Consider the following 19,681-nt stretch of genomic DNA (forward strand, 5'->3'; position numbering starts at 1 on the left):
AGTAAATATCGGCATGAGGTGCTTTAAAACAACTGCCTTTTCCTGTAAAACAGAGCAGAAGAAGCAAGAGTTTTGAGTTTTGGTTTGGATTTTTGACATGCAGCAAAGTTCTAGTTGTGACCTCTTGGATTCTCAATGTGATTCTTCCCCACTTCGTCCTTCTTTCACTTTGGGGATTTGGGTTATTTGCTTAAGCTACCTGAACAAGTGAGGGAGGCAAACTGGAAGAAATTTAGGAGCTCTAATTTAGAAATAATTATTTATTCTGACAGAAATAAATTGTAACTGAACATGTCATTTACACACCGAGTCAAGTACATAACAGTAAGACAGGGAGCATGCAGAGTGCTGTTTAGTTTCTGTTGTCCACTCTGCTCACAATCAAAGGTTTAAGGAAACATCGACAGTCTGGAGTCCAGCTGAGGCCGGCAGTGTCCCTGCTCCTTCATCAGCAGGGTCATCTCAGCAGGCCACTGCCTCCCTGCTGGACAACGACTTCCTCCACATAAAAGTCTTGTGATCTTGTCCTGGAATGTTTCTATGCAGTTGTACGCTGGACGTTGTAAAGAAGCCAATGCTCTTCACACAAAAGCGGGAAACATTAAACATGCTTTCTCACATGAATCAAACACAAGTTATCCCCTCTTAGTTTCATAGAGAGCAAATCTAGCAGTTTTTTTCAAGATGTTGGTGAACCTGAAGACGACTGAAGTCACTGTCATTACCCGATCTGAGTCATTACCAACAATGATTCACAAATGCTTTATCAACCATGCTGAGGGCTGTAGCTGCGAAATGTTCCGCCAATAAATTCTATAGTTGAACAGGAGTATATATTATAAATACCTCCACATTTATTGACCTCTCTTGTGAAAGTGATTAAAAGGAAAACTTTTTGCAGAAACCTAATCTTGGACTGAACGATTCAGAAAAATCCAACCGTCACCGAAATTACATTTAATTATTTAGCAAATAATTTTAGGTAAAATGACTGACACCACTTGCTGCCCCCCTCTGCAAAGAGGACAGCATTTGCTCTTTGATTTTAACCTATAATATTTCTCAAAGCTGGATCATACAGACAAGCAGATTTTTGATCAGTTCTCTCTGCACCATGCTGACCTATGTTCTCACCTAAAAGCTGAGACGTTAGTAGAAGGTAGTCTGGTCAGTCTGTATAGAATTAGCCAAATGCTTTTGGATAAGGACCCAATTTCAGATTTCTGACAGACAAATGTCCAGGTAAAGATCCTGTGATTCTTTCTCCTCCTTACTAAGAAGGATTCTATTCCCATTAGGAGAGAAACTGGCTCACAGCATCGTAGCTCCTCCTCTTGCACTTTTCCATGTATTTATTTGCCAAACCAAGCTGAAGTGTTTGCTGTTGAAAAGCTCAATCATGGGTTCATTTTAACTTAGCGTAATGTTCCAGCTGGCATGTAGGAATCTTCACCCAGGGCACTTGTGATGTAAGGACAGAAAAAGCTCAGATTTATTTAGCTCATATTTAGATTTGTGCTAGAGTGAAATTATGGCACTGCAGTCAAATATTAATTTATTCTCTTGCTTCTACATGTCTTCACCAGGAAAACCAATAAACATTTCACTTTAGACAAATTTTGCTCATCTGCACTGTGCATATGGGACTCAATTTGTGCAGCAACTCAAGTATGACCCAAAGTTTTGGCTGAACTCTCAGAGACCCTTCTCCTCCATCCAAAGAAACCACTTAAAAGTAATAGCCTATGCTTTGATGAAAACATTGATTACCACTCTGCACTTATGGAAAAGCAGAAAAAAAAAGCAGTGAAGCTCTGTCTTCTTGCCATTTCCTGCTAGTCACACACTTGGACTTATAGACAGGGTTAGAAGGTGAAGAAAAAACCCCACAGACTACAGGTTTTTGTGGCAGATATAGATGTTTTATCAGGCGTTTCACAGTTGGGACACAAGACAAGGTCATAAATAATATCCAACACATGACAAGTTACGCACAGCAGTAGTCTCAACAACAACAGGTGGCATAGGAGGGCAAAGCAAAGAGTAAGGGGGAGACTGAGCCTGGAGAGAGAGAAGAGTACGTAACGGAGACGGACACAACCACAAACCTATCTTTGTTGCTTGTAAATAAAAATGCGTCCCTTCGACATTTCCAGTGTGTCATATGCTTACATAGAATGTCAATCGGTGTCTATTGAAAGTAGAGCTGACGTAAAATAACCTGTTCTGAGAACGAGCAGCAGCAAATGAATCAAGTTTTTTTTTTTAAATCGCCCCAGCAGCAAAAACAGGGAGTTTTACTTCTGCCTCACCTGTTCTGCTCCATTCCAGTAGATTCTAAGCTTCTTAATGTGAAGTTAATTTCTTGATTGATTTATTATTTATTTTTTAAATATAACAAAAATGTTTTGTGTCTGTGCTTGTAATTTTCAATATGGCCATTTTGACTAAATGCAAATAGTGGATCTAGACGGTTATCTTTGTGCCCAAAGTTACCATACTCAGAGCAAGGTTAATATTAATAAGTACCAGAAGTAAAACACATTTTGGTGCAGTTTTGTAGAATAAGCTTTTTTGGGTTGTTACTCATCTCTGGAGGAGTTAGAACTGACGTAGAGCAGAAGAGACAAGTTGACCTAACGTTTCATAAAGTAATGTTCTAATACGACGCTGGGTGTTATTAAAGAGTTCACTTCTGCAGAAATAAAAACAATCTACAGGGGTGCAGATACTCCAGCAGTTCTAGTATTGCTTTTAAAAAGTCAGACATGAATCTGCTGCTTAGTGTATGTGCTCTTAATCACCATGTTTAAAGGGCAAATAGCAAAATTTTGAGTCGGAAAACCTAAAAATCATGAAAATCTGAATCATAACAAAATCACAGTTTTTTTTTTTTTTTTTACCAGCTTTTTAAGTAGGTAAGACATTTCATAGCACAGATTAACCTTTGGGACCACACCTCTCTAAAAGGGCAATTATGTTTCACCTGGAACCTCAGAAAACAATTCCTTTCTTGACAAAAAAATCTCACATTTTATTAGAATATGTCAAATATAAGTGGAGTTGTTTAATGGAAACATAAATGAGTGAGCACTGTTTGCTCTTTGTTGCTTTGTAAGTGGGTAAAACTTGTTCAAGTAAATATGTAGAGAGGGCTGTTTTCTAATCACACACCAAAAGCAGTTTCTCTGTTTAAAGATGTTTTCCCCCAAGGCTATTGAAACAACTGAGATCTTGGCTTCAAGTGAACACGACAACAAAGATCTCTGACAGAGTTGGCGGCAGCTACAAGTGCAAACAAAATTGAAAAGGAGAAGTCAAAATATGATATGAGCCTTTAACCTGCAGAGGTGGGCGGTTAGTCTGCTGCAACTCTAGCTGGTGTTCCCTGTTGTAATGAACTCCTGACAGAGGTCTCATTGATTTGAAGACACAACTGACTGTATCGCTGCTGAAACCTACAAATTACATTCAGTATGGAAAAAGGCCAAAAGATGGTTCATCTAGTACTTTTTTTTTTTTTTTATGTCCCTGCGGTCATTTTTACAACAGATTTGCCTACTGTAAAGTCTCCAGAAGATAAAGTGAAAAAGAAATCCTTTAAAACATCGAGGAGGACAAAAAGTACAAACACCAAGTTTGCTTACCACACAGATTACGTACATATACTCAACAACTCTGAAAAACGCTCGCTGAGTTTAGGGAAGAAAATAAAAAATGTCGACGGCTATAAAAACTACTGAAAGCATACTGTTGTTCACACAGATGTCAGGGATACAACAGGACAACAACAAGAGAGAGAAGGATGTAGAGAGGAGAGCAAGAACAAGAGGACAGACTCACTGCTTCTGCCAAACGATGGTCAAATATTACAAAATATTCTATTAACAATATTCACAAAGATCACAGGCTCAGGGCAGATTTTTGTCAGCAAATTCTCAGCAAATGCTTTGTGCTTTTCGTTGTGTAGATTTGAATTTAAAGTAAGTTTTTTTTTTTTTGCTTTGTTTGCAAAATAAATTGCGTTTTTTGAGGCCATTTGGGCTTTTGGAGCCAAAACAAATGGGTGGTGATTCAAAGTAAAAAAGAAAACAATACTTAGTGCTGCAAACTATGCACAAACTGAGTGAAACCCTTGCTGCTGAGAATTTTTTGACAGAAATATGTGCAAAGAACCCTTCGAAGTGGCAGCTAGTTATATACTATTATATACTGAGCCATAGATACTTCCAGAAGAACTGAAATACAAGTTTTCAATCAACCGAGAAACACACACACACACAAACACACGCAGACACACCTCCTTTCAGAAATGGAACAACTTACAATCTATCTTAAAGTTACAAACACTCATTCACAGTCACTGGTAATGCCATCACACTGACACCTACTGCTTTTTGGGTTTTTAAGAAATTACGCTAAAGTGGAATAATGTTTGACCTGAAAAGGAGGTTTGTAGACCAAAATGGCTGAAACGGGCAGTACTCTATTTCAAAGGCATTAATCAGAAAGGGGGGGTTATTTTTTTTATTTCCCTTTTTCTTTGAGTTGCCCTCATTCCCTCTTCTGTACTCCCTGTCTTAAACTCAAGCATGACTTATAAAAAGGTGCTTTTGTGCACAGTGACACACAACTAACTCTGGGAACTTACCTCTGACACTTAGAGGCACACAGTCCTCTTCCTAAATGATTCCCTATCCATCTGTCTTGTTCTTTTTACGCACACATTCACATACGAACACACTGCCGACCACTAACATGAAGATACTGCGCCTGAAGTCCATCCTCCATGTGTACAGGGGAGTCCGTGCCAATGCAACACTTCACCAGCAGGGGGCAGGCTCCACCAGGGCCAGAATCCGTCTCTGAAAGCCCTTTCCACCATAGTTAGTCCTTCTCGGTCTGCTTCTGTGAGTCTTTCTCTGTCTGTTGGTGCGGCGCTGCTGCAGTCTAGTCTTCACAGAGCAGACACCTTCACCACATTTTGCAGGGTGGGAGCGGCGGGCAGGTGAGCGTCGCCTTCCGGAGTCGTCACTGGCGGGGTGGGAATGCTGATGATTGCTGTTGTGATCTGGCTGCTCTGGCAGTTCAGAGGAGCTGGCTCATCTACGCGCATGTTTAAACTGGAGCGGCTGTGTGTGTGGGGGGGCGGAAAAAAACAGCAAATTGATTAGAACGATCCCAGGGAAATACTTTGACCCAAACCTCCTAACAGAACTGTTCTAACTGAGGAAGTTATGTGTGCCACTTTTCTTGCACACTCCTTTTCAGGTTTTCACCATGGATTTTTCTGGAGGGCTAAGATCAGGGAGAGGTGAAGGTCACGTCTCACTATCGACTTTGCTACTTAACTAATTTGGCAGCGTGTTTATAATCATTGTCCACTTGCAAAACCCATGTATGCCCAAATTTTAACTTCCTTGTGGATGTCTTGAGTTGTTGCTTCAAAATTTCAACATAAAATTCTTTGTTCATGGTGCGCAAATCATTAAAGCTCAAGGACACAAAACTGTCACCTTATTTAAAAGCCAAATCTGGATTCTGTTTATACTTGTCCTTGTTTGAACAGATTAAACATGGCATCTTCACACATGTGGATCAGTATAAGACAAGGTATAGTCAAGTCCTTTAGGAACTCTGACCTTACCTGGTACTTAGGGGCTGGATGTGGATGGTGCTGAGCTCCTGCAAGCCTTGTGGGTGTGTGTGAGTGTGTTTCAAAGGCTGCATGTGTGCTGGAGCGGTGGCGTTCGGTAAAGGGGTGTGGTGTTGCTTCTTGCTTCTCCGAGTGCAGCACGACCCTGTCACGCCGTCTTGGCTGGACAACGAAGGGCTTCGAGACGGATAGTTCTGCAGCCCCGCTTCCAGGTAACTCTGCTGATAATACTGCTCATCCACAAACTCGTGGTTCTACGGAGCAAAAGCAGGAAGAAAGCATCATCTATGTGTAAGGTCAAGGAGTTCTCTCACAATGAATACAATTGCTGTGATAGCCTGTTTTGTTGTCAGAATTATTTTAGTTTGTTTTTTTTTAAACTGTTGAACTCGATATCTTTGTAAAAACTGAGTATAACTTATTAAAAGATGAGTCCATGATGTAAACCAAGCAATTTAAACGAACTCTGCCATTTGTGATGAGAAAACTGGACAAATATTGAGATAGAATGATGCTAGGATGTTGCTGATGGGTTTTCTCTTAAGTTTGCTAAAAAAATAAACCTCTACAATTTAAAAGTCATTAAAGTTTTATGTTGCGTAAATGAGTCCAAACAGTTCAAAATCCATCACAAAAAGACCCCGAAATGCGACATGAGTGTATGCAAACTTCTGACTTGCGCTCGAAATGAAAACAAAACAGATTTTAAACAAATTAATTTTGTTTTTCAGTGAAGCCAACATAATTGTTTCCATGCTAATGTTTGCCCCCTACAAGATAAACACACAAAGAAATCATTCCTATTGATTACTGCGTGGTGTTTTTGTTTTCACAGATAAGGAAGGCTGTTAAATATGAGTCTGGGTCCTCATGGATCAGAGCATGCTAGAACAACTGCTTATCAAAAGCTAAATGAAGCGAATCAGAATGAAATGTACTGTACTGTGCAAAGAGTTCAGTTCTTATTAACTCAGCTGTGGTTTTACACTCAGCTTTTAGATGTATTTTTACAGACAGAACTGGTGGATTTTCGTGTGATGATGGGGAAAAAAAAAAAAAGACATTCATGACAGATAGAAGAAGACTGTACTCAGTTCCAGAAGCTCCAGCAGCCATGCACTCACTGTGGTTTTCTCCAGACAGTGCAGCAGATGGTGGTGCTGGCTCTCTATTAGAGAGGTAGATTTGCTCAAACGCTTCTCGTCCTCAGTGGAACCCTGGAATAGAAGAATTCACGCACAAACACGAAACGAACGTTAGGCTTCACTCTCTCTCTCTGGAAGTGATGTGGGAGGCGTGCCGCCGAATGCCGTCTCAGTACCTGATCTGAAAGGTTCATCTTGTATGGAAGTTGCTTTGAGTTGAAGAAGGAGACAAAAGGAGAACAAGACAGGTAGAGTTTTACTCGTGTTCACAGTTCGGCGCTGAGAAAAGACAGCCGTCAGCGTTTGCAGTCATGCCAGTCAGACAGAGAATGTTTACTATTCCAAACCCCAAGAGGAAAGTCTTCTAACATCTAGGGCACCAACCTGTGTGGGGAGGGTGGAACGTCTAGCATTTCTGGCACATAATAGTTACTCAGTATACAGTTCACATAAAATTTCCATTATGACATTTTGCCTACTTGTCTGTGTTCGCTAAAGGGAACTGTCTAATGACTTGTTTACCATATTCCTTATGCTTTATACCACTGAACTGACGCTTATGTGTTTACTTGCATAAAAAAAAAAAGTTTGCATGAAAAGTCGGTGGTACTTCCAACTCTGCAGATATTTGAAGGAAGTTCTGGTTAAAGCTAAGCTGAGACCTTAGAGCGAGAGACACTGATGAACAAGATGTGAGCAAATGTAAAACCGCAATATGTCTTTTTATGAGTTCACTTTGTAATTGTTTTTGCAAGAATGTGTTATTAGTCACTAAAACTAGAAAGGATTAAAGGTTTTAGAAAATATTTCCACTGTGAAGAAAGATAAAATCACTTCTTTAGAAAGACTTGGAAAACAGATCCTTGCCACTCAATTCGAATCACCTCAAAAAGTTGCTTTATCGTAATAAATTAAATTCAAATGGTGAAACTCATATAACATAGATTACAGAGATTTATATATTTCAAATGTTTATTTCTGTTTTATTTTTTATCATTCCTGTTAAAAGTTACTGAAAATCCATATTTCAGTTCCTCAAGTCAATATTTTTTTTTCCATTCAGAAATATTTTGCCATGGCTATGTTATGATATATAGTCACAGGGAGGACTGGTGGCTTGGCATTTAGTCATGGATACCCTACAAAAGAAGGGCAAGCCACAAAGAAGAGCTCAGTTAGCAGAGTTCTGTGAAAAAGCATACTAATGGAAAACTGAGTGGAAGGAAAATGTTGTCAAAAAAGGTACAACACATTAACCTCATGAGAATCTATAGGGTATTATAAAAGAAAAGATGAAATACACCAGACGCCAATGTAGATCAGCTGAAGACTGTTTTCAAAGCATTCAGGTAGCACAGCACGGCCACAGGGTGATCACCTTCCTGCTGCCTTTCAATTATGCAAAAGGAACCTTGACCAAATATAGAGTGAATACGTTGTACCATATAAAAACTCTCTTTTACCAGTATTGTGTTATATTCTAACTTTCTGAGAAACAGAAGTTCGATTTTTAAAAATTACTTATAGTTTTTAGTCAACTAATCAAAATAGGTGATTAATATATTATGTTGTGTGAAATACGTCAAGGATATATTGGTGTTTTATATAAGTTAATGAAATACATTAACTTTTTAATGATGTTCTTAATTTTTTCCATCCATCCATCCATCCATCCATCCATCCATCCATCCATCCATCCATCCATCCATCCATCCATCCATCCATCCATCCAGTAATTGTGGGGTTACGAGGGTTGCTGGTGCCAGTGAGATGGGGGGTCATAATTCAACTCAATATTAAATTAACACAGAAATAATCTAAACAAATGACCCAAAAAAGTCTAGAAATATCGTCACACTGATCCAGGTAAGGTGCCTCATCAGTGATCTTGTCCTGTTATCTCTTTCCTGCTACGATTTACTTACAGACATGTAATAAGTTGCCTCTATGCTCCCCAGAAGTACCTGGAAGCTCAGTGAAAAGTACTGCTGTCATCCCTCATAACAGCGATAAGCAAGCAAAATGCTGCATTAGGAAGAATGGTAGTAGGATCTTTCTGCCTGTTGAGCATGTGGCTGGTGTTGAAAACAGAGGCTTTCCGTGCTGAGAGGGTACATTGCTGTGCTGATGACTCAGTGTTCCTCGGCTCACTTGCATCGCGGTTGCTTATCTGTAGCTAAAGCAGCAGTAGAGCACAGGTGTTTAGGTGTGAGCTATTTCTGTTCCCCCTCCCTCCCCCCCACGCACTCCCATCCATACATGTGACTACAGGTCCGTATCAGCGGTCTATCTATCTGGAGGCGGCCATGCCTCACTACCCAGGTGGCCACCATACTGTAGAGTGGAAACAGCTTGATCTGCCAGGTGACAAAACACATTGTGTCGCTCCGCGTGGTGCCGGGCGTACTGTGAATAAAAAGCCTCCTAACGATTAAACATTTGACAGCGATTAACATTTTGTTTAACTTTCACGCAGTCATCAGAAACGGCAATAAAGACCATCTGTCTGACCTTGCTGCTCAAACAACCCTGAACTGCTGGGGTAAGCGCTCCGAGTAAAGTGGTTTGTCACAGAAACCTTAGAGCAGATAATATTAAGATAAACACAAAATGTGGTGCAGAGGTAATACGAACCAACTAGCCATTCTTTTTTCTGCTTTGCCTGATAAGAAGCTTCATAAAGGAAAAGTTAACAAGTAACCAGGACCAAGTCCTGTTTGCTACTTATTCCATTAGATTTAACTCTAATGTTAAATCTTCAATCTGGTAATGACATCAAACAAACTTTTTTCATTCAGAATTTTAAAAAGCAGTGAGAAACCAAGGAGTTTTCGTTGTAACGTCTGAGGGAAAACTGTAATGAGCTACATACTCCCAGACACACACAGCAGTGATCACAAACTTTTATATATTGGTTGACTATATTGGATTGTGAGGCCTGGGCTTGTGGGAAACCTCTGACTTAACATATTTCTGTGTTAATCTTTATGACATTGGATAAGAACATCTGAGTCTGGCGGCACTTGAAAAATATATAAACGAGGTGTTTTAAAAAGTTAGAACACACACCCTCAGCAAACATTTTGTTTTAAGATTAATTTAAAACTACATTTTTCAAAAAATACAGTTACAGGTTTATAGTTTCCAGTGCCTTGCTGCAAATGTGTTGCGTGTTTCTCGGCCAGCAAGTCTCACTGGTGCCAATCTGATTGTGTCCTCACCAGTTCTGCTGGAGAGAGATACAGCAAAGAAGACACTGGAACACTGAGTTAGAAAAGTGGAACAAACACTTGTTTTTGTGCTGTGTCTGCCCCCGGGGCCACTATAGTGCTTGCTTGTAAACCGCTAGATTTCGGAGAGGCAGGGAACATCCTTGTGTTGTGTTTACATTTCTTGCTACATCGCCTCAAGCCTGTTCCTCAGCTGGGCAGCTGGGCTCAGCGATGCTCACGTTAAATGTGCCGCTCGCCAAATGAGAACACAGTTAGTTCCTCCGAAGGGATGCTGGGATAATTAATGGATATTAGGGAGCAAGGCTTGAATTTAGAATCTCGGATAGAGCACAGGTCAGGTTTTATGTGTCACCGCTTAAAATATGCACACTTTTGACTGCGTCCTGTGCGGCTGGTTGTTTCTCGGAATAGTAAATGATGTGGTGCTGAGGCGAGTCTTACCGTGAGCTCGAGTGCTTCATTGAACAGGCCGTTGCGCTTGCTGTGGAGGAAGGCACTCGAGCTTCCTGTTTTTGATAGTCGTATCCTGGCAAGGCGAGCTTTCTGCAAAGAGCATGAAAATCACCTGTTAGTGAGGGCATTTACCACATCATATAACAAGATGATTGGGGATCTCTGACTCTGCTCTGATTTAAGCTTTAACGTGCTTGATATTTTGGTTGTGAACTCATTGATCGCACCACGTGGGTATTACTGCATTCTCTCTGATCTCCGGTGATAAATTCACTCTGATCCTCAAATATACTTATGAATCATTTATGGGAATCGTACACTAGCACAGTCCTTTGGTTGAGAAAGCAGTTAAGAGCGGCAGATGTTGGAGCAGATAAATCCGGCATAAATCAGGCACCTAAGTGTCGTACAGTAATTTGCACCGTTTAAAACAACAAATTCAATTTGCTTGAACCATGTTAGCGGCTTTTCTCCGGCTAAATGAAAGATTGTAAGAGTTCAATGCCACGCTGCTCTACTTTTCAGCTCAAAGTGAAAACTGTCTTAAGTGCAACAGATATGAACCAGACAGAGAAGGGACAGGGAGGAACGTGGACAGGAAGGTTTTTATGCAAGAGCAGCAGACAGTAAAATGATCCTTCAGGAGGAGCTATTTTAAAATCTTTATAGTTCTTTAAATATAAACACTATATTATATGTCTTTAATAATACAGTGTTTGATTCAGTATCACATAATGAAGTGAGTACATTGGAAATATACTGCTCAAAAAAATAAAGGGAACATTTAAGTGTTCACTTAAGTGCTTATGTGTTCCCTTTATTTTTTTGAGCAGTGTATTATCCATTAAACAAATTAGACAGTGTTGTATGTGTTTGGTTTTTTTTCCTTTATATTAATTGAGAGAAAAGATGAGACAGACGAAATTTGAGAATGAAAAGACCAACATCACAAACAAAAATATTGTCATGACTTTCTCAAATTAGAAATCCCACATACTTGTTTTTCACTGTTCTGCGTTTAAAATATAGCCAAGCTGGAACACTCTGTAATATTTATTGGAAAGTTGTTAAAGAGCATTTTGCTTTCCATAAAACAACAAAAGCCACACCAAGCTGGTTCTAGGATGAGATATCAGGTGTGAAGTTTCTGACAGCTTCCACAGGGCTCATCTTCTTATTGCTGCCAAAGTCTCAGAATGACACAAAGCGAAAAGAGAAAACAGTTGACAAAAGGTGTGCTGCTCAGCACTGGATAATCCAAAGCCGTTTGAAGAAGGGCTACAGTAAATATGTGCCATTTCAAAATCATACTTTTTTGCAAAAAATGTGAAACAAAAAAAAGATTAAAAATGCACACCACAGACCAAATACTATGTTGAAGCACATGTTGATTCTTAAGGTTAGCTGTCCTTTTATGATTTTTCTGACATTTGCTCATTTTGCTAATAGGTTAAAAATGCATGATGGATGTACCACAGCACAGATAGTACTTTCTTGAGAAGCAATACTTCCAGGCCTTCCAATTTAATAAAAACTTGAAGGAGAAAATGTTATGATTTTACGTAGTTAAACTTGATCATGTGGTGTGATTTCAACAATTATTTGGAACAAAAGCAGCTCTACATATAAAAAAAAAAGAAATTTCCAAAATTGCAATGCCTAAAGTGAAAGATAGTGACGACAGCATCATGCTCTGGGAATACATTTCTTTAGATGTAGTTGAGGATTTTTAATCTGTTAATTCATATTACCAGACAGTTTTTCTCCCAAAACCAGCAGGTGTCTGTGAGAAAGCTGATGATTAAGAGGGATTTAATTTCTTATCAATCACAGTGAGTCCAACAGTGCATCAAAATAAAAAAAATAACTACTTTGTCAGAGGAAAATTGAAGAGTCCAGAACTAAAGAACTAAAACTGACAGAAAATCTGTTGAACAACAAGAAAAAGGCTGTGGACATGATACATCCTCCCAGGCGGACAAATTTGATGGATCTTTGCACGGTGACGTAGGAAAACAAAGTGGCCGAGTCTAGATTTATCACTCTGACAGAGTTCTACCGAACAAGACTGAATGCTGAAAATGGGCTATAGACTGTTTTAACCAAGAGTTCTTTAAGGGCATGCAGACTTCTGCAAATGTATTGCAACGCCTTATTTATTTTTTTATTTTTAAATTCATATGACATTGGATCACAATACGATACTTCTAACAGCAACCCAGAGAGTTAATGTAATTGCTTGTGTTTTATGACTTGAATAAACTTTTTATTTATTTTTTTGACAAAGAGCTTTACTTGCATTTGAACGCCAAATATTCACAATCTTCTGAAAAATAAAACTTAAGCATAAACTTAAATAAATAAATAAATAAATAAATAAATGCATCAGGATTTTGAAGTTTGGATCGACCAAACAAATCAGTGAGTGCTTCCTTTATCCCTTGCTGCTCATCCAGTACTCTAGTTATGTGCACAATACTTGCAAGTAATTTATTAAAAGTATTAGGCAAGTAAATAAAAATGATTTATTGTTGTAAGATTTGCAGTCTTGCAGAAAAAGACTTTTGCAGGGCACTGCTTCCAGGTAGCATTGTTGTGCAGGTGCTAAGCACCCAAACTGCTGACTTAGTGATTCCCGTGTCCATGTGCGCTTTATGACTGTGCCAAGACATCTGGCCTCATTTGAAGCTAACTTCTATGAATCTTGTTACTTTACCATGTCAAGTAGGGGGTTATTTATAGCGCAAAGTAGTCAAAATCTTCCATCCATGCAGTCATAAAAGTTTAGTCTCCATGCTGTTTGCTCCCTGTTCATTGATACTAATGAGGACCATTTTAGTGTGTGGATCTCCCAATTAAGAAATGTGAAATAAAAACAACTGACCTTTGAATTGCCCTTGCATGAATGAACTTTGCCAGTCTGTGCCCACAAAAAAATATTTGAAAAGTCGTCTGTTATCTTTTTTATTGCATGGATTTATAAAGATGGCTGTGATGAAGAAAAAACTGCTGAATAATATTCAAGATGTTTAAATGATAGGATGTTGTGGGACCGGATGGATGCATTAGGCCCCTTTCCAACTAAAGCACTTCTGAGGATTAACTGGTGGTTTGGATGCGTTCCACAGAGGTTTATAAAAGCATTCCCACCCTTTTGAACTTTTCAAAGTTTTAGTCATTTGGGTCTGGAGTTTTTGCCCTGCAACAGACTGGCGACCTGTCCAGGGTGACCCCGCCTCTCGCCCGGAATGTTAGCTGGAGATAGGCACCAGCAGCCCTCCTGACCCCACTAAGGGAACAAGGGTGTAAAGCAAATGGATGGATGGATGTATGGATGTATGGATGTATGGATGGATGGATGGATGGATGGATGGATGGATGGATGGATGGATTTTAACAAATCCATTCTAGCATAATGATTTTCTTTCATCCACACTTTTCCTGTGAAGTTCTGACTATTATGTTAAGAGTAGGATTTTTTTACAAGTTCAAATTATGTCTCATTTGACCAAAGCAACATTCTCCATATTTTTTTATTTCATTATGTGGATTGTAGCAAGTTGCACACAAGATTTCTTCAAATAGGATTATTTCAGCAATAGAAAACCTTTGAAAATCATTGGAGTACTCATGCAGATTGTGGACTGTAACATTTATAAATGCGCAAAAGATGCAAGATGTCATGGCAGTAAATGGCAATCAAAGATTATATCCTCACACAACTTCTATTAAAAACAAGATAATGGAAGTCAAACAATATATAAACACAAGCACCTATAGCACCTTTCTTGAAATTATTTATCTCTTCTTCTCCTGAATCATTATCTCATCCTGCCCTGCAGTCCTTGACAGGTTTCTTTCCTCTCTGTGCCCTCACACGCTATGAACATCCACTTTGGCACAGCATTCCCAAAGGACTTTGGAATAACCTTCCTGCCTGCTCAGCCAATAGGATTGTCTCAGCCGGGGTCACCATGCAAACAGCAGCCTATGACTGTGGCAATAGTTGCTAGGCAGCACAGAGGTAATAGAGGGGACGTTTAAAACATGTCCTGCCAGAGCAGATCCACTTTCACAGTTCTGATTGATTCCCGGGACCTCAGGGACCAGGGCACTCCCGTCTCAGACCACAACATGCAAAACTGAGGATGTACTCTTGCTGAAGCATTGTTAAGAGCAAGGAGGGTTATATTGAACACCTTCATACAGATATTATCAGAAGGAGGGTTAATAGGCAAAAATAACTTTGTCTTGTGCGAATTGCATGAGAGAAGAAATAAACACACAGATGGCGTCTTTGCCCCTGCTTAGACATGGAAACATACTGAGGCTTGAAATGTAAAACCATTTGCAAACTGTGAAAAGTACAAGAGCTGGTCTTTAACGTTTATGAATTGTTTTCAAACACATCCTCATATTTTTTAATGCAAAAGTTTGTCCATCTTAAAACCGCTGTTACGATTGATACATTTCACAAGGAAATTCCAGACTTCCCCTCTGAAGCACTACATTCAAGAAGCTAATTTATGAAGAGTGAAACATGGTAATTCTGATACGGGCAATGAAATACCCCCAAACTAAAACATCTGAAAACCTTTTTTGAAACAAAATAGGGTTTTGGTAGGCATCTATTTTTCAGAAGTATCCCTTCTGAATAGCAATATATCATAAAAAAACAAATAAAAAAAACAAACCATATCAGTTCCAACAGCATGACCGATTAATTTTAGACTTTACTGTATGTCTAGTCTCTGCCATGTAGAGGAACAGACAATTTATTAAGGGTATTACACCCCCACCTACTACTAGGTGTTCACTCAGAGGTCATCCTGTTATGAGTGATTAGTATTAGTACTAGTAATATTAATATTAATTAATATTAATACTAATAAAACCTGTTAATGTTTTAATATGACATATTAGCTGAAAATTCTCACCTATTTTTGTTGCTATATGTCATTTTATTGTTGGCTTTCTTCCTTTTTTCAGTCTAATTTAAGGTTGTGTTTTGAGTTGTATTGTAGTTAATATATTAGATATATATTTTTCTGACAAATTGAGTTACTGCACAAAAATTCTGAAAATGAAAAGTTTCAGAAAAATTTCAGGACAGAAAAAAGTTCTGATTCTATTTCAGCAACATTTTCAAGTATGTATGCAAAACTCCATGACAATGTTTTTTTTATTTTTACTCTGTTTCAGGTTTCAAGGCAGCTGATGGATGGATGAATAGATGAATGGATCCATGACTGCAGGAACATTGAGAAACAGTAAATCTCAAACTAATAGTTGAATAAATTAAACGGTTTTAACTATACATTTTTTGATGATGTGCTGTATGAAGAAGGAAAAAATGTCATTACTGCTATCAAAATGTAGAAATATAGTTAATATCTTTTTCTTTGTAGTATAAAGGACATAACTAATTTAGGAGAAAAAAAATTAGAAATGGTATTCTGATCTTCTTTTTCGCCTGGAGGCCAACATCAAGTTTCTGTATTTGATTGGTCCCCAGCTGGCGAACAGCCCACCAGCTGGGGACCAAGCAAACAACCTTGTGCTACGATCTATAAGCACGGATGGAGGGTACGTTGTTAACTGAAGTGTTGAAGAGTACGGACAGCACCAGCCTTCAAAAAGAGCCAGGTACGTTTAAATATTGCTTTATGGCCTGAAACTAATTCGTCTGAAAACTTTCTTTAGTAACCTCTTAATTGTTAGTGAATGACGACCCGTGGTCAATATGAGGCTTATTGCAGAAAAAAAAATAGTCATCTGCAGTTGGAAAGAAACGTAGTAACCTAAAACTACAAAGTACTTTTACAGCACATAACGCTGATGAATAAAATGAGTAAATTCACAAAGCTGTCCATTTTGAATATTGTTCCTTTTCTTAATCTCTCTATCTTTTGTGTTTCCCATTCATGAATCAGATTCCACTAAAATATAAACAGATGCAAATGAGGTGAGCAGATGCAAGAAATGTTTCTGTTTCTGGGACTTTAAGTGATTCACCTTTTATTTTTAGTGTTTTTGAAAATAAAAAAAAAAACACTGAATGAAGTTAGAAAATAATCTCGGTAAAGTTGTAATATCTGGATAATAAGAATGTGCACTGTACTAATATGTTTGCTAAATAAAGTAAAAACAGGAAAATATCCTGTTAGTTTCATTTAACAATTTAACACAAGGGGAAACATTTTAAGTGTGTGTTACCTTCATTGCACTTTATTCACAGATTTCAGATTTGTTTATTAGTTTTTTCATGAGAAACCAGAATGTTCCATGTTACAAGGTTTATACATGCTGAATAAGGGAAAAGCAAAAATCAGATTTAAAACACAATTTAGACAATTTATTTCATGAAATCCTCTGCTGGCATAATTTATTGGAAGACAGGGAGATTTATATGGTCTGTTTTTTTTCTAAGATCAGCAGTGCAGAAAACATTTTTTTCCCCTGATAAAAAAAACAAATGCTCCAACTTTCATATTTATGATCATATTTATGTTGTGATTTTAAAGTCCCCAAAACACTGTTCTTTGAGAGTGGTATTATATTGACCTTGGCTATAATTTAAATGCTAATAAATAAACATAGTCATTCAGAGTGGATTCTGAATGAATACCATTAACATCTCATTTAAATTTATCCAACGCAGAGGCTTGCTTGGTAAAACAACTCTATTTATGCACATTCAAAAACCTGATTACAATAGAAAATAAGGAACTAAAAATAAACTTGATCTCTGCAGTGAAAAATAAAACGTAGCAAACACAAGCAGATGTGTGGTTCAATGTAAACATATTTTGGCTCTTGTTGAACTTTAAATTGATCAGCATTGGAAAAGCAAGATTTTAAAGAAAATAAACTTTTACAACATATCAACAAATCATGATAGTGGTGATGCCAGTATGAGCAAGTGAATCTGCCCAAACATTTCCATGCGAAAACTGCAAATAAACAAATCGGTGAGCGCCAAGTTTGTTTTTATTTTTCTGTTTTAAATGATCAATAACTCTTTGAAGCTCACATCTAAAAGAGTCACGCCAGAGCAAATACTTTATTTTATTTGCTGCCAGCCAAGGACACTAATCTAAAATATTCTAAAACAAATAAATAAAAAGCTGTATACACCGATATCATACATCTTTGAGAGCAGTTTTAAGTTTCATGAGATGCAATTTATTTATTTTTTTTTGGGTCCAAAGGAAAAGATATAAGAAAATCATAGCATATAGTGGAGGACAGTGATTTGGTTTGTGTGTAAGATCTGGCTGCATAAAAAGCAGAGCAATCAAGCTTTGAGACGGGTTTAGGTTCTGCCTCAGGCCTTCCTCGGAACCCTGCGAATGACAGAAGAGACCATCTGATGAGGAAGAGCACCTCCACACCCACACATAAATAACTGTGAGAAGACTTATTTTGTTTGGCAGCTGCCACTCATCTTAAGAGTTGCTTTCATACAGAATGACAGTTCTGCCACAAGGAAATAAGTCTGAACCGCTTTAGGTGAGCTTCAGTGTGAAAATACAAATATAAGGAAGAAAAAGAGGAATACAGTATCAGACCTTCGGGGAGCAAGAAAGAAAAGTTGGGACTTTCGAAAATCTATCGGTGAGGCAGATGGGAAGCCCTGAAGAATGGTAAAATTGATTTTAAGGAAATTGTATCCGGCGACACTATTGGCCTGTTGACAGGTCGGCTTTAGACTAACACTGGTCGAGGGTTTGGCTCGTCTTTGTAGATGAAAGTGCGCCTCCGTCTGCAAAATGGTCCTATTTTCTCTTTTTGTCATTTCTCTTGACCCCACGCTCAACAAAGTAGCCCATCAACGCTTCTCTGCCTCCTTTTTTTGGTCTATCTTATTGCAACACGCAGACAACTGTATTGATTGTCTAGAAGGCCAAAACACTCTCAGACAAAGGTCATTTCAACTTTTGACTTCAGCCTTCTGAGCGAAGGCGAAAATAAAAACAGGTGATTTAGAGAAAAGAACAAGAAACAGAGAAAGGCACTTTCTCTTTCTTTCTTTGTCTCGTTCTCTTTCTTTAGATTTAGTGAAATAATGATCCAAACACTGAAAGTATATTTCAATAAAATGGGCTAAGTAAAAGCGACTTATAATCCGGAGTGGAAAATACGGTAAATATATTTCAATTAACATGGAGGGGGAAACATTTTGTTGTGCTACAGACTACAGGATCCAGCGTTGAGCCTCTGGTGGGTTTTCCCTCTTGCTACATTCAGCAACTGGTGGCATCCTCATGTAAGCTGCTCTCTGTGCAGTGAGATAGATCAGGGGCTGTCTCTTCACCGCCACCCAGATGGATGGTTAATTGTAAGGGGAGCTCGGCTCACAGCTAACAATTAGACCTGAATGAAGATTGATGTGAGCGGGGGGCGGGTAGGAAGGTAGTAGGACTCGTGTGATGAGGAGGCCAAAAAAAAAAAAAAGAGGGATGGGAGAGAGATGAAGAGGAGGCTGGAAAATGCTTGGGGACTAATGCTGCACATCCTCCCCTCAATAACTCCTCCTCCCTTCCGTCCCATCTGTTCTCCTTTCGTCATTTCAATAAAGTGAAAGGCAATCTAAAATTGCTTTCTGATTTAGCTCTCAGTTGAACCTACCCTTATTCTAAGAAATGACCTCGGGAGGAATGAATTTTCTGCGAAACATAACCACTTGTTGGCAAGAATTGTGGAGAAAATGATGTTTTTGCCATGGCAAATGACTAGTGGCACTTGCAAATGGTTAGTTTAATGACAGGGAAGGTCGTATGTCATTTAGGTTATTGAGCATTAAAAACACTACGTGTTCTGCTGAAGGCAGTAATGGGGTGTTGAAGACTGTGGCATGCCTGAGTGATTCATGAGTCTGGAGGGGCATTAAGAATCACAGCTGTCATTAGCAGTGAAAAAGTAGACGATGCATCAATGAGGCCTCTGTCTTATTCAGAGGTTAGCAGCTAAAACACTACATTAGGTAAAAAAAAAAAAAAATATATATATATATTTAAGTTATGTAGCATCTAAGAAGCAGGACTCGTGTAAAAAAAGGGTTTGCCGCTTCTCATTTATTATGAACAGGATGAGATATTAATTGTCCTGTTGAGATTTCCTAGAGGATGAACCGATTTCTCTGTGGGCCCTGGAGTAGTTAGATCTGTTTCTTCTCTGTAAATCATTAAAAT

General features: G+C 38.6%; 1 protein-coding gene across 3 annotated transcripts in view; it reads right to left on the minus strand.

The window, feature by feature from the left end:
* Window positions 1–242: 242 nt before the first annotated feature.
* kcnd3 (potassium voltage-gated channel, Shal-related subfamily, member 3) overlaps window positions 243–19,681 on the minus strand; it is a 117,823-nt gene continuing 98,384 nt past the window's right edge. For 2 of the 3 annotated variants that reach the window (XM_008413848.2, XM_008413846.2), the window contains 5 exons: window positions 10,476–10,577; window positions 6,978–7,010; window positions 6,781–6,873; window positions 5,648–5,910; window positions 243–5,132 (listed from right to left, as the gene is read on the minus strand). In XM_008413848.2, coding sequence (XP_008412070.1) covers window positions 4,958–5,132; window positions 5,648–5,910; window positions 6,781–6,873; window positions 6,978–7,010; window positions 10,476–10,577 — 666 coding nt within the window. In that variant the 3' untranslated portion in view covers window positions 243–4,957. The remainder of the gene's footprint in view (window positions 5,133–5,647; window positions 5,911–6,780; window positions 6,874–6,977; window positions 7,011–10,475; window positions 10,578–19,681) is intronic. The other variant, XM_017305825.1, reaches the window with a different exon arrangement.

Source organism: Poecilia reticulata, linkage group LG7, assembly GCF_000633615.1.
Source record: "Poecilia reticulata strain Guanapo linkage group LG7, Guppy_female_1.0+MT, whole genome shotgun sequence".
In the NCBI taxonomy this organism is placed as follows: domain Eukaryota; kingdom Metazoa; phylum Chordata; class Actinopteri; order Cyprinodontiformes; family Poeciliidae; genus Poecilia; species Poecilia reticulata.